The 15,793-nt window shown below is 36.8% G+C and overlaps 1 protein-coding gene across 1 annotated transcript in view; it reads right to left on the bottom strand.

Annotated features, from left to right (window-relative positions):
* The window catches only part of nptnb (neuroplastin b), a 63,498-nt gene extending 47,934 nt beyond the window's left edge, over window positions 1-15,564 (bottom strand). The window contains exons 1-4 of the mRNA XM_077194689.1: window positions 15,529-15,564; window positions 15,184-15,378; window positions 12,911-13,887; window positions 10,549-11,002 (exon numbers count right to left, since the gene is read on the bottom strand). Coding sequence (XP_077050804.1) covers window positions 10,549-10,627 — 79 coding nt within the window. The 5' untranslated portion in view covers window positions 10,628-11,002; window positions 12,911-13,887; window positions 15,184-15,378; window positions 15,529-15,564. The remainder of the gene's footprint in view (window positions 1-10,548; window positions 11,003-12,910; window positions 13,888-15,183; window positions 15,379-15,528) is intronic.
* Between the last annotated feature and the right edge of the window lie 229 nt (window positions 15,565-15,793).

Genomic DNA, 15,793 nt, shown 5'->3' with positions numbered 1-15,793 from the left:
TTAAACTGCATAAACATCAAAACAAGAAAGCATTTTGTCAATGAGAAGCAAGAAATAAACTGAATCCAAGAGAAACTCTCTGAAAGCAAGTCGTGTTATTCTACACACTTTTGCTTCTCTAATAAATGTATCTTGTTTTAAGGATGTTTAGATATATTTTTTGCTGGAAAACAAGACAAAAACACAGATTTGCCGTGTTTATTGTTCTGCAGTGAGCCTCTAAGCGCTTAAGAAAAGGCATTTTGCAAAGCTCCAGATGGCAAAAACACCAGCATCTCTACTTATCCTGGGAAACAGTGAGATACGGAGAGATGATGCCCTGCGAGATGAAGTTATTATCGTAAGGGATTACCGGGCCTGTAAATGAAATGATTTTTGAAGGTTTGCAGGAAAGGTGAATTTGAGAAATACGCTTGCATCGCACATCAGATCTACTCGTGACTCGAGGACGCTCGAACCCTGATGCTTTTACATCGTTCCCGTTTATGGTATCAGATAGTCACATGTATCCGTGAGATGTCAGAGCTGACTAATGCACAGGTGGTGTGAGCCACAAACATGTAAGTTTAGTCACACACAGTCTGGAAGAGATTCATCTGATCATCATTACACACACACACACACAATATCATGGAAACAAGAAAACGTGACGTTAATCATCACAGTTGCTTCTACTATCTCACACTGATAGTTGTTTTCCACTACAAATATCTAAACAATCTTAAATCAAGACACATTTACTTGAGCAGGAAAATCACATAAGAAAATGTATTAAAATGAAGCGACTTTAACCCTTTAAGTGCCCCCCCCCCCCCCCACCCCACACCTTTTTTTAATAGTCATGTAAATTCCGAACTTAAATGGTTATAATTCACGAATGCATTGGAATATAGATGTAAGATTGGTCTTGTTTTAGCAGATTTTTATAGAAGTGAAATAAATTAAGAAAGTGAAACAGAAAAAAAGTTATAGAAGTTTCATGAAAATGTACAATGTAAAAATTTAATTCATATTTTATATAAAATATATATTTTTTAAAACCTGGTAGACTCTAAAACTGCTAGAAAATCAAAATCAAAAATCTGAACAAGTTGCGTGTTAAATTTTAGGTTGATATCTCAAAAAATGAGCTTTCAGTGAATGTGTGTGTGGGCGCAGTACCAAACGCTTCCACTAGGTGACAATCAGACTCATTACTGCACATAAAAGGGTGCCTCCATTTCCATATGTGTTTTGAGTGATCTGAACCATGCATTTCAACAATTTTCGTCCAATTTATGAAGTAGACATCCTATTCAATAGTAGTATGGGAAGTCTGGCAGATTTTGATATGAATTCAACCTCTAATAAACACATAAAAAGAACACGTATGGGCGTTATAGCTCGCTGCCACATCACAAATGGTGAATCTTTTTTTTTTTTAATATATATATTTAACAAAATTTCAGACCTTTTTAAAAAACAAATTGAATGGATGTTATCTTTAGAACTTTTGGTATGAAAACAAACGTAGGTTTTGTGGTGGAAATTTTAGACTGTATATTAAACTAACCATGTTTTTAAAATCTAACCTTATTTAACAGCTAAATTTAACACAGTTTTCCCTTTAGTTGAAAACTTTTGACTTTGAGTGTGTATAAATAACATATATGGGAAATGAAACTAGACAGATGTCTAGGTTTGAAAACTCATGTTTTTATATATCCCTCATCATCACATTCCCTTCACCATATCTAGAGATTGTCATGGTGTTATTTCAGTAATAGCTGGTTTGATTTGCATTGAGAGATGATCTTATGTAAAGTTCCCCATGCGGATCTCTAGATATGATGAAGGGAATGTGATGATGTGGGATATTTTAAACCCAAAGGCCCAGGGAACTTTATCAGGATGCATAGTATACCGGATCCATGAAACAACTGGCCTCTAAAAATACAAATCTGCTGTCTCTATGGGAATTTAACATAGGGGTGTCCTGACTTATGCACCCTGGGAATAACATTTATTTATTTACGATACATTATTCATTCACAAAGAAAATTGGTGTCCTTAAAGCTTGGATTTTTCCTCATTTTTTAAATTAAGGCATTAAGATCAATTTCCAAAATATGATTTTTTATTCCTCTTTTTAGTCAACTTTAGCATGGGTGTGTTCACTTATGCTATAGGCACTGTGTGTGTATATATATATATATATATATATATATATATATATATCCTTTCTTCTAAGAGAGTAGAAGTCAACACAGATCTCACAAGGCTCTTTTCCTCAGATCTGAGAAGCAGGAGACCTCAGTAAAGACTTGCTGTCTAGGAGAATCAACTCTAGATCTCATTTGTGATCGTTCTTTCCTCTGGGCACAAATCTGAAATATCACATTGGCATGATGACGGTGCTCATGGTTTCTAAACTGCGGTTGAGTTTAACCTTGGCGTGTGATGAATGCTGTCCGTGACGCTAGGCTAGACTCGACTCCAGAACCAGCGACTTCTGAAGATCGAGACTCAATCATCCCGAGAGATTTACAGTACAAGCTGGAACTCAGACACCAAAATATCATTAAAACGTGTCAAAATTGATTCATCTAATATCCGTGATATCATATAGTATTCACCATCGTTCAAAAAAAAAATTCTCAAAGAAATAAATGCTTTTAATCATCAAAGATGCTTTCAGTTGATCAAAAATACATTTATAATGTTATAAAATATTATATTTCCAATATATGCTGTTCTTTTGAAATTTCTATTCATCAAACAAAATATATCATGGTTTTCACCAACATTTCTGTTTTCAACACTGATAATAATCATAAATGTTTCTTGATCATCAAATCATCATATTATAGGGATTTCTGAAGGATCATGTGACACTGAAGACTGGAGTAATGATGCTGAAAATTCACAGGAATAAATTACACTTTACTATATATTCACATAGAAAGATTTTAATAATATCTCACAAATTTTATAGAATATGATACTATAAAATTAATAATTATAAAAAATGTTTACATTATTTAAATGGATTAGCATTAAACCTTAAACTTTAATGTCAAAAAATATAAATATACATATTACAAACTACTCATTTTATTAGCTTCATCACGGCCCTATTATCACTCTCAATCTCTATCTAAAAAGATATTTGGAAAGTAATTTCATATTTTACACTCTAGAAACTTAGGAAATATTTTGGCAGGTCATTCAAGGAGACGGAGGTGGTTTTGTCATATAATCTCAGGATGACAAATGAACCGGCGCTCAGAGGACGCCTAAGCCGTCTTTTAATCATCATTCTTACACAAATAAAAGATGGATCAAGCTCAGTGTGTTCATTCGTCTCTGTTCAGGAAAATAACACTACTAAAAGACAGAAATGTGCAGTCATACTTCACTGACATCAACTAAGCTTCTTTTCAGCCTTAAACATTCATGGATCTACAAATATATGGTCAACATTAAATCAAACTGGACTCTTAAAGACGCCATATTATTCTCAAAGTCTTGATGTATTTGAACTCTACTAGAACAGGTTTTCCTGCTTGAATGTTGATTATTTTCCTCATATTCTCCATTGTTGCGGCTCCTCTCTTCCCAGTCTGTCAGTAACGCTCTGTTTACTTCCTGTCTCTATGAAGCCCCTCCTTCTGAAAAGCACACTGTGCTCTGATTGGTCGGCTGGATCAGTGTGTTGTGATTGGTCGAGCGCTTCGAGTGTGTTTGGGAAATGCCCCGCCCCTTACCATAACCGCCAGTTTAACACACTACTAACTAACTCAACCAGGCCCCGCCCCTTTATTCTGTGTATTAATTATTAAAATGAGGAATATTGTGAAACTCAAAGCTACAATGGAGTTCAGAAACAGTAGCCGCGTTTACATTACCCTTCAAATTGCGCAAATTGAAATTGCGAAATGAAAATGGGCCCAATGGAAACACGCTGAGTTTCGCAAAAACGTATATTGCAAAAAAATGTTTTACACTTGCATGAGGTGGTTTTTCGGGCAATTCGAAAAAGGAATGTTTCGCAAAACTACAATGGAAACAGTTTTCCGCATTTACAGGTCATCTGACTTGTGTAAAATTCACATGATCATTCTTTTAAGATGACACGGCAGTTCTTTATTAAAATCATAAAGAAAGAATAATGGGAATACTGGATTCTAAACAATAAAGAAATGCCACAATCTATCAAGAGCTTGAAGCAGATCTGAGGGAGAAACACCCAGAAACTCCTCAGGGACTTTCCTTGTTATTAATGCTTGGAAAACACCCCTACGTCTCCTTCGGTTAATAATAATGGCTGAGATATACGTAAACCTATACCATGATCTCCGGAATGACTTATCGCGAGAGGAAAAAAATTACGTTTTAGTCACATAACATCGGTTAAAGGTGCAGTGTGTGATTTTTAGCGGCATCTAGTTGTGAGGTTACGAATTGCAACCAACAAAAGTTACGGTGGCCGACAGGAAGTGATGTCATCGTCTGAGACATCAGAGAGTAGCAGTTCAGCAATGAGGTTTCTTTACAAGGATAAATTAAGACATTATGTTTACTTAATTATTCAGTAAAACTATATGTTATTGCGAATATTATTGTTACTTGTTCATCATTGTGTCAGTGTTTTATTCGCTGAACTAAGCTTGCTTCCTTGCTCGAAGAGCAACATAGTAACAAAACGTGTTTGTCCGTTTAGGGCCACCGTAGAAACATGTCGGCGCATTTCAATGATCGGGAACCCGCGGTGTGTGTAGACAGAAACTCCTCATTCTAAGCTAATAAAAACATAACGGTTCATTATGCAAGGTCTTTATACACCACTGAGAACATAGTTATGGATCTTATATTGCGTTTCTGTCAATAGATCCTCAGAAATATTACACATTGCACCTTTAATGGAAACGGCGTCATTTTGCAATAGTTTTTTAACGCCACTTAGAAAATATTGCAAAAGTTTAGCACAAATCTGTAATGGAAACACTGCTATTGACACTGATATAGAGAATAAATGGATCTTTTTCATGCTTAAACAGCAACATTACATACAGATGAACATCTTTAAAGCATGTTCCTGATCTTATAATGAATGATTCATTAATGCAAGTTATTCTGAAGAACAATAGGATCTTGATTTCATCGAGAGCTCAGAGACAGCAGAGAGACTCTGAAGAAAGCTATAAAAAAAACTCTTTTCACTTAGTTGAATTCCCTGCCTGAGGCACGATCACGTGAATCATAATTACATTCTCTCGGAATAAAGACATCCGTGTCTGGAGTTTTCTCAGGAACAGATTGGGCTTTCACAGCTTCTGTACTGGAGCGATTCTCCTCACGCTCCCCGGGAACAGAAACATCTGGATGATGCGTACAGATGCGTTCACTGAGGCTTTCAATCACATATCAGTGAAATTAGCTTATGCTCCTGATGCATGTTCATATGTCTCGGCCAAAACTGAAAAAGATCATGCAATCATATTTAATTGCATTAAACTTCAGAGCTGCAATGCTTCTAGCATGCATGCACACTGAAAACATCGCATATTAATAACCGCTCACAGCAATCGATGCTTTTATCAATGGCATCTCGCCGGCGTTTAACGGTGGGATTCTGGCAGCTTGAGTGTGTTAACGGGATCACTCGAGTTTTTCACCTCTCCGGTGGGAACTACGGCTCCCTGGAGGACAATAAAACACCATGTGGATCCAGAAACACACGGCCACATTTCCACACACACACAGACGAGTGTTGAGTAGGTGGAACGGGTCACGAGCGTCTGTCTACCGTATTAAATAATAATCAGTGATCTGTGCTGTGTTTATATCATGATTTTAGAGTCACGATGCAGTGCATATCGCATCTTTTTCTGTGCTTTCTTCATCGCCTGTAAATTGCATATGGACTATCAAACACGGGCGGTAAGAATGAGTCATTTTCCCGCGGCCCGGTAGAAACTCTTACAGCTCTCGCAGGTGTTACATCAAATCTTGGTAAATCTCAACCAGTCAATGCACTGCCATTGCAAAGAACAACATGTGCCCGTTTTTACATGCATCAACATGTCATCCCATTTCAAAGATGACAGGATACAGTATATCACAAATAACGCACATGGACTTTAATCAGCGTAAAAATAATATATATATATATAACACAAGGTGAAGTGAATCATATCTGACACCAGCGTCACAGAACAGTAAAAATAATGCAATAATAAAAAAAGGTTTCCCAAACACACACACATCAATCCGATACAATACTTTACGATATGGATACAGTAATTTTATCTTATCTTAAGTATATAGTAGGCTATATAAATGAATATATTAATTATATTTAGTTTGATTCATTATTTAGCACCTCATTTTAATACTAGTTCTTTTTCATTTGTTATTGTAATATTGTATTTTTCTTTTCTTGCAATATTATATGAAAAAAAACAATCATCCCAGGAAAGAACTTTAAAATAATTCACCTTTAAAAATCATAATTATCTTTATTTTCTGTATTTTTGATGCATTTACTTGAGATGTAAAATGTCATAAGATGCCTGTTAGTGAGTTTATGCTTACAATGAGAAAAAAATATCAGTCAATATTATCCACTTGTTTTTACTTTTCTGATACTAGATTCTGTCTCGTTCTAAGCATAAACTCGCTTCATTTTGATGGAATTAATCAGAAAACATCAGATTTTGTTTCTAATGTAATTTTGAACTAATCAACATAATATTTATATAAATAATATCTACAATTTCTTTGAAGTTTCCTCTATTTTTAACATCCTTCACTTCTTCATTTTAAATGGTTCAGCAGTGTGACAAATGAATTAAAAGTAAAAAATATTTAAATTAATATGCGGTCAGAAACGCTGCATGTGTAATAATTAAAAGAATAATCAAAATGCAGTTAAAAATGTTTTAGATTAAAAGTCACACCCCATCAACTACCATAAGCCAAAGATATGAGCATATCTGCCTTATAGAGGATTAATGCTGTAATTAGCATCTCAAAAAGCTGAACCTCATAACTTATAGATTAATATTCTGTCATCATTTACTCGCCCTCGTTTGGCTTGCTTTTCAAAACGAGACGTTCAGTAAAATGTTCCCACAGCACAAAAAACACTGCAATCATATCATAAAATAAGTCCTTATTAGAAGAAAAGTCATGAGAGTAGTGCTGTGCAACCATTAAGAGCATCCAAAATAAAAGTTTGTGTTTACATAATATATGTGTACTGTGCATAATTATTTTGTATATATAAATACACATAGAAAAATGTGTTATTTATATATAAAATATTTATATATCCTATAAATGATATATAAATATATGTACAGTATTTACATGCAAATATTTGTTAAATACATTCATGCATATGTGTGTATTTATATATACAAAATAATTATACACAGTACACACACATATATTATGTATTTCTGGATGCGATTAATCATTTCACAGCCCTACATTAGGGTGAGAAAATGATGACAGAATCTTCACTATCCCTTTGAACACACACACACACACACACACACACACACACACACACACACACACACACACACAGTAACTCGTGGGCTATTTATACCCAGAGGAGTGCTTTTATACGGTGAATTGTTCATGAGGCCGGATTAGACATGGTTCATAGACATAAACACGCCACAAGGAATACTCTCTTTCCATCAGTGAGATTACAGTCTGTAATAAAGCATAAAACCACACGACACTGACCGAATGACAAACACAAGCCTCCCTATAAAGCCAGTCCATTAAGAGTTACTGGATTCCCTTCCACACAAAATAACTACAAAGACGCAGTTGTCGCTACTCGTGTGTGTGTGCTAATAATAGACGCATGCAGCAGAATGAAGAAAAGCCATTTACAGTCCTGCTTCAGCTCTACACACACACACACACACACACAACACACGGTTTACATCTTCATTCCTGCAATCCGATTAATTCATTACCAGCACGAGTGAAGGAAGGCGGCAGCTGCTGTGTCCAGATGTGAGAAGAAACAGCAATGCAATATTGATAACAGATTCAGTGACTCGATTGGCTGAGAAGCGCTGACGTCTCAAATACAGCAACACTTTACAAGCAGAAATTCTTAGTGACTCGGAATAATTTGCTGGGATATGAATTTTACCATGACTGTATCGTCAAGGTCATGGGTTCGATCCCTAGGAAATGTTCATGTTTAGTGTCTTGATAAATGTTTATTTTATATTATAGAGAGGGAGATTTGAAAGTGACTTTAATTGCATATATTTTTTGATCCGTTTCTGCATTCCCTGGATCTGCATCCCCGAACTCATGACCTTGATGATGATGAAATTACCATCATGCTCTATGATGTCACTCAGGGAGTCTCTTCCTTGTAAAATGGGCAGTTATTGATTTTAATAAGGTGCAAAATATGATATGGCAATGGTTAAATGCCTGGTTACTTCAACTACAAAACATGCCGACTAAATTAAATAAGATTCTTGTTGCTTTGGGGTTCTGAATTATTGCTTTCCGTTGGTCTCAGGAAACACTGATTTAATTCTGGCCATATTTTAATAATCAGCTATGAATATGAAGTGTCGATTGAACCACAGAGTTGATCTGAGAATCAGACAGTCGTGCTCATGATCGAGTCTGAGAGTCTGGAATCTGAACGGTGAGGCTTTAACAAACAATAGCAGGATTATAGAGGAGAGCCACTGACCTTATGTCTGGACAATCAAAGCAGACCTTCACACACACTCACATACTCACACACACACACACACACACACACACACACACACACACACACACACACACACACACTGTACACACACACACACAAACACTGTATCTACTACTAGAGCTTATGCAGAGCATGTTTATTCATTACTTCACCTAGCACTTTAAAAAGTACACACACTCGCTCTCATTCACACACACACACTCTCTCTCTCACACACACACACTGTTTATTCATTACTTCACCTAGCACTTTAAAAAGTACACACACTCGCTCTCATTCACACACACACACACATACACACTCTCTCTCTCTCACACACACACACTGTTTATTCATTACTTCACTTTACCAAGCACTTTAAAAAGTATACACACACACTCACTCTCTCTCTCTCTCTCTCTCTCTCTCACTCACACACACACACACACACACACACACACACACACACACACACACACACACACACACACTATCTGCTACTAGCACTTATGCAGAGGATGTTTATTCATTCCTTTACTTGCAAGCAGTTTAAAAACTATACACACACACACACACAAGTGTTGTCACGATTTTTTTGATAGGATACCCTGAGAAATATTGATAATCAATACCACTTTCCATAACGCGTTTCCATATATATTTACTTTTTTAAAGTGCTATACACACAAACAAGTCACCGCTAGATAAAAATGTGAATTTATCTATAATGATCAAATACTTTATATTTAAAACTGGGATATAAGAACGTTGGAATAAATAAACCACATGAATCTGTTAAAGTGGCTCGACGTATATAACACCTTAGGGAAACCTGCTTGATACTCAATATTTCGCCATAATATTCGGAGCAGAAACGACACACTTCACACGTGACCAGCTCTTTCTTCCTGATCCGACACTGAACACGAGCTTAATCAGTCATACATCATTCAAGGATGAAATAAAACTATATTACCACATGAAGAACATTTCTGGTTGACGAAACAATTTACAGTCAGAAATCTGCGCTGACAAAACTTGCTTCCGCCAAAGATCACGTTTGATGCTTTTTTTATATAGATATTTTTTTTTATGTAGCCTATTCCACATAAACAGTCTTTTAGACATAAAACTGCCTGATGTTTCAGTGTTGTTTTTCTTTTCCCGCAGGCCGAGGAGGGAATACCCCCTTCAGGTGATGAATCTGCCCTCTCCTGGTCACAGATGTGACTCTCCAGAATATAAAGTCACACACACACATGCCTTTAGGGACACACACTTATTTACTGCTCACAAAGCCAATGCTTTCCATTTCAAAAAGCAGAAGCACACACATATTATCGCATATTAGTTCAGAATAACACCAGGTTCTCTATCAGTATCTAACATCAGGGCATTACATAATGTTTTGTGTTTCTCCTCAAACACAGGAGTCATGACACACACTCCTGTAAGAGTGTGTGAATGTCAGAAGGGTGAGTGTGTAAACAACACGGATTACTCTGGAGAATATGAGAAGGAAAACACACCTTGTAAACATTCTCACCGCATCAATATTAAAACGCCCTGATTTAAAGTGCAATCAATGTCAAGCTTGATGCAGATGCGCGCAAAGGATCACCTCACTCACACTTGGGTCCAATCAATGTTTACGCGCAAATCTCTTCTCCTCTATATGCAACACACACTTCAACACGACTGTAAGCTAATGCAGCGGGGTGTCTGTCATCGTAAAGATGGCATCGACCTCTAAAGCAGATTACACACACACACACACACACACACAGGGATCCCGCACGACCGCGCTCCGTCATGCTTACCGTTCTGAGATGATACGTATGTGAGCATCAGGTTCCCGTGGATGAGGAGCAGCGCGAGCATCCCCGTGTAGGACCGCATCCCGCAGGAGGAGAGAGAGAAGAGACGCGAGTGTTGAGGAGTGACGCGGAGTGGCTTCAGTCGCGGAGGAGCGTTGAGGAGGAGCGCGGACGCACGGAGAGAAACGCGACAGACGCGGCGCGGCTCTGATGCATGGATGAGGATGAGGATGAAGACGCTGATGATGCTCGGCTCTCAGGGATGCTGATGCTGAAGATGATGATGATGATGATGATGATGGGCCATCGGTGTGTCCGTCATCGCGAAGAACCTTCAGCTGTCAGTGCGCGCACCCCGCAGGTTCATTCGCGCGCATCATCAGCTGTCAGCGCGCGCTCCCGTCCGCACGGTGCCTCGAGCGCATCAGCTCTGCGCAGCTTCAGCGCCATTCTGTCACTGTGGAATTAAAAAACAGTCGCATTACAATACAGTAACACGCACTACAATAAAAACAAATTAAAAAAAACATATATATTTATATATTCAGTGTGCATTTAGATATAGAGGTGGACCCGGGGTAATGGTCACACAATTTACTGCAAATGTTTCTTACCTGCAGGTTAATTCTGAAAGACAATTTATAGTTATTACAAATGTTAAACTACATTCCCAACAATAACCCACCATATATATGCATATCTAATTAGTATTGATCTAATTTTTTTATTGCACCATTTCATTTAATGAACTGTGACAACTCGTCCCAAGCTGACATATCTATATAAAAAAAACTTTTGTCCTGAAACAGTTCAAGTATACTTTCATTATATAATGACTCTTGTCTATATATCAGTGTTTTTTTGTTTGTTTGTTTTTTGTTACCCAACAGAAATTACAAAAATATGGTAGCCTATTTGAATTTTACTTTGGAGGACAGAATTTACAAAAATAACGAAATTAACTTGCATATACGGCCACTACCGGAATCCAGTGATTAAAGTTTATAAAGTTATAAATATGTATATTTTTCTTACAAAAACGCATGGCTTTGCGAGTCATATGGATTTCTTATGATGGATTGATTCTCTTATCTGGGTTTCAAAATCTTGGGTACCATTCACTCCCATTATAAAGCTTGGAAGAGCAAGGATATTTTTAAATATAACTCTGATTGTGTTCGGCTGAAAGAAGACAGTCATACACCTGGTGTATATGACAACTAGCACCGATGTCACTGAATAATGACCATATTCATGCATAATTGTATTCAAATGGTAAGCTACTCCAAATTTAAATACTTTAAAGAATACCAGGCATGGTAGAATAATGGTACTGATTTTTATTAATGTCTACCGAGATTTTCTCCAAGAAAGCACGTTATCCACACACAGCGTGGTCATGAACACACAGTCAGTCAGGATTAAGAGCTGAAGAGAATCATGACCTCTGTGTGCACTCCTTCACACAGCACCACCTGATGGAGAACCCTATAAACACAGCACAGATCTTCTCAACACCAGGTGTGGGTTACTCCTCTTCCTACTCTAGCACCTTCATGTGATCAAACAAAGTATTGTGCTATTAAATAAAACAGTGAAAATATTGTGATGATACACGCTTCAAAATAAAGGTTCTTTACTGGTATTGATGATCCCATTAAACATCTTTCTATTGCATCGCTGTGGGGAAAAAACACCTTTTGGAACCTTTATATTTAAGAATGTATTAAATACATTTATTATATTATCTCCTTTTGATTATTGTGTGGATTATCAATTCATAAAAATAGTTTGAATATAACTTTCATTATTTTAAAAATAAACGTTCATGAGGTGCATTGTGGGATGCTTTTAAATAAAACAGAGAAAATAGTGTGATGATACGCTCTTCAAAATAAAGGTTCTTTACTGGCATTGATGATCCCATGAAGAAATTTAACATCCATGGAATATTTCTATTGCATCACTGTGGAAAAATAAACACCTTTTGGAACCTTTATATTTAAGAATGTATGAAATATATTTTTTATATGATCTGATTTGCGCTATTAACATGGATGAGCTAATGAAGATCTTAATGCATAAAACTAGTTTGAATATACCTACTCTTTCATTATTTTAAAATGAAACATTCATGAGGTGCATTCTGGGATACTTTTAAACACTATAAAGGAGGAATGTATATGTTGCACTTCTGACGTTTTTCCTTCGCTATCCACTAACAATCCAATTGTGTAAAACCATTTTTGTTTTCTAAAGAAATTCATATGCAAGCAGAGTTTACATTTGTCTATTAAACTAACTCAAAGCATGTAAGCAGAAGCCTTTAGGTTAAAGGTTTTAGGGTCACAAGTAACAAACTCACCCTGTTGTGTTCAAACTTTTGACTGGTCGAGTTTGCGTAACTAAGGATTCTTTTAAAAAAGCTCCCAGGAGTAAAGGCGACCCTAAACAATGTGAGTGAGTTGAGAATGATTCTGATGACACAGCACGCTGAGATCCGCAGTCACGCTGACGTGCCCAATAACAGAACAGACACTTTTCCCTCCACTTTACTCAAGCACGTCAATGAAACACACATTTAAATGGAAGCCACACCTTCCACCAGCCGTGAGCCAATGACATTCAGAGGAGAGGTGAGGAACGACACACCCACCTCTGTTCCGAGCCAATGGGAACGTAAAGGTCAGGAGGGGGGAAACTTGCCCCAGGATCAATTAGTCTCGCGTCAGTGACCTTCTGCAAATGTGTGGGAGGAATTTCACCAGCTCTCTTCTGACCTTCAGGTGTTGTTAGTATGGGAAGTCGACAACAATGGCTTACGAGACTGAAGAATGAACTGAGCAACAGTCCTCTGGTGTCCAACGTGGCCTTCGGCTTCATCCTGATGGGACTGGAGAAGTTGGTGGAGCTGGAGTTTGAGTGTCCATGTAATCCGGCCTGGAATGGGTTGTTTTCCTCCGCATTCTTCATCATTCCTGCTGTCATGGCGTTCGCGCTGATGATGATCATTCAGGGATGCAGGTGTGACGTCTGGTGCAGGAGGACCGTGTCTCTGTCCAGTTTCGTTCCTCCTGTGGTCTGGTTGATCCTGCTCTTCCTGGACGGTCAGTATTTCGCCTGTGCGATGACAGACTGGCACGGCCGCTTCGTGATCGTGGACAAAGCCGCCCCGCAGAAATGGTGTGAACCCATTCAAGAAGAGAGCGTCACTCCTCAGGAACTCATGCTGCGCTCACAGCGACTGTTTGTGGAGTCTCAGGTGAGATCCTGTAAGCCGTCAGGACAGTTCTCCAGTCTTCACGCTCCAGTAGAACTCCTGCTAACTCTCAGTGGCACTTTCTAATGACAGGGACACATTTTTAGAACGGTATCTTCAGAGTTCTAAAAAAAGTATCATTGTATCTACTGAGTTCTAAAAATGTATCACTGTCTTCAATGATGCATTTTTAGAACTGTAGATACAGTGATACATTTTTAGAACTCTGTAGATACAATGATACTTTTTTAGAACTCTGTAGATACAATGATACATTTTTTTGGAACTCTGTAGATACATTAATGCGTTTTTAGAACTCTGTAGATACAATGATACTTTTTTTAGAACTCTGAAGATACAGATACATTTTTTAAAACTCAGTAGATACGTAGAACTCGATAATTAATACCTTTGTGGCATTTTGCTATAGAGAACATCTTTAGAACTTTGATACTATTAATGTCTAAATTACAGCTTAGTTCCAGTCTTGACTAGATTCTTGAGAACCACCAATGAAACTTTTGACATTACATTTACTACTCCTGTAACCCAACAATTAATTTATATCCATAATAGTGGATGTACAATGGAGGAATCTCACAAAAATATGTCCAGGTCACATTTCGCCTTGAAATAAAATAAAAATATTATTTTCTTGTGCTTAAAAAGAGCAATGAAGTTGATTTTATGGAACATAAAGGCATTTCAATTTAATGCAATAAATAAATTATATTCTTTATCATTTGTAAAAGTATAAAAAAATAATGTATTACGGTGTATAATATTTTTCAATTTATAAAATTAATGTTACAGTAAATTGTTTAAATGAACAAAATACATATTAAAAGCTACAACATCGATCACCATGATATATAAATATTTTCAATTTAAATAAAATATAACATTGTTATTTTTTGTATTACAGTTATTTTGTTTTAACATTAATAAACAATGTCACCATGCAAAAACAAATCCTAAAAAAAAACCTTTATTTTCTTGAAAAATATTTATTTTAATTTTATGGTGAAATAAGACCTTGACACATTCAAAGCAAGTTTTGTGTGATTCTTCAACGTCATTATGTTACTGATACAAATTTGAGGTAGCCTACTCGTTACATATGTAGGCTAGCAGTTAAACCCTATTAAATCATTGCACTGTAAAAAAAAAGAATATACTGTATAATTATATAATCAATAAGCTATGACAATATATGCTTTTATGTTACTTTAACTTTTTACGTTTTTATAAGTTATAAAAGATACAACTAATTTTTTAAGTCTGTTTAATGTAATTTAAGTTAAAATGACTTAAACATCCAAGTTGATTGTACTTAAAAATTGAATGCAGCAACTTTTTCTAGTGTGGTTTCCCCTTACCTGTTACAGACGTCCACTGTTTCTCTGTCTCACACACAGGTGGTCGGCATAGTGCTGCTCATTTTTATCTGTTTCGGACTGGTCGTGTACGTGATCAGAGAAAGCTGCCAGCAGGAGCTGGAAACACAAGATGCCAATGTGGCGGAGATGACCCTCTTCAGCTCCAGCTGATAGCAGAACATATTCTTCATCTGCCTGAAGAAAAACATGTGTGTTACAAGCCTTTCTGTAACCATCTCGAGTCACTCTGTGCATTACAGTGTTCATGTAATAGAGCAGTAACACACAAGAACATTTACTTACAGGGATAATTCACCCGAAAAAGAAGATTAGTCATTTACTCACCCTCGAGTATGCCAGACTTGTATGACTTTCTTTTTTCTGTGGAGAAAACGACAAATTGTGAAGACTTGTGCTGGTCGCTCTTTTCACTGCAACTGAATGAATGAGAACTGAAGCTGCTGAATGAATCATCCATGAATGAGAAGACAAGGCTTAAACTGTCAGTGAATAACAACTTCAGCCCGTTCCTCAAAAGAAACTTTAAATATAGCATTTTATGGACTACTTTTATGGTGCTTTTACAGTTTGTCCTTTTAAAAGTGTGACA

The sequence above is a fragment of the Siphateles boraxobius genome, unplaced genomic scaffold (genome assembly GCF_051911475.1).
Source record: "Siphateles boraxobius isolate OS27281-9 unplaced genomic scaffold, OSU_SipBor_1 32, whole genome shotgun sequence".
In the NCBI taxonomy this organism is placed as follows: domain Eukaryota; kingdom Metazoa; phylum Chordata; class Actinopteri; order Cypriniformes; family Leuciscidae; genus Siphateles; species Siphateles boraxobius.
The sequence above is the reverse complement of the archived record's forward strand: the minus strand, read 5'-3'. Positions and strand labels throughout refer to the sequence as shown.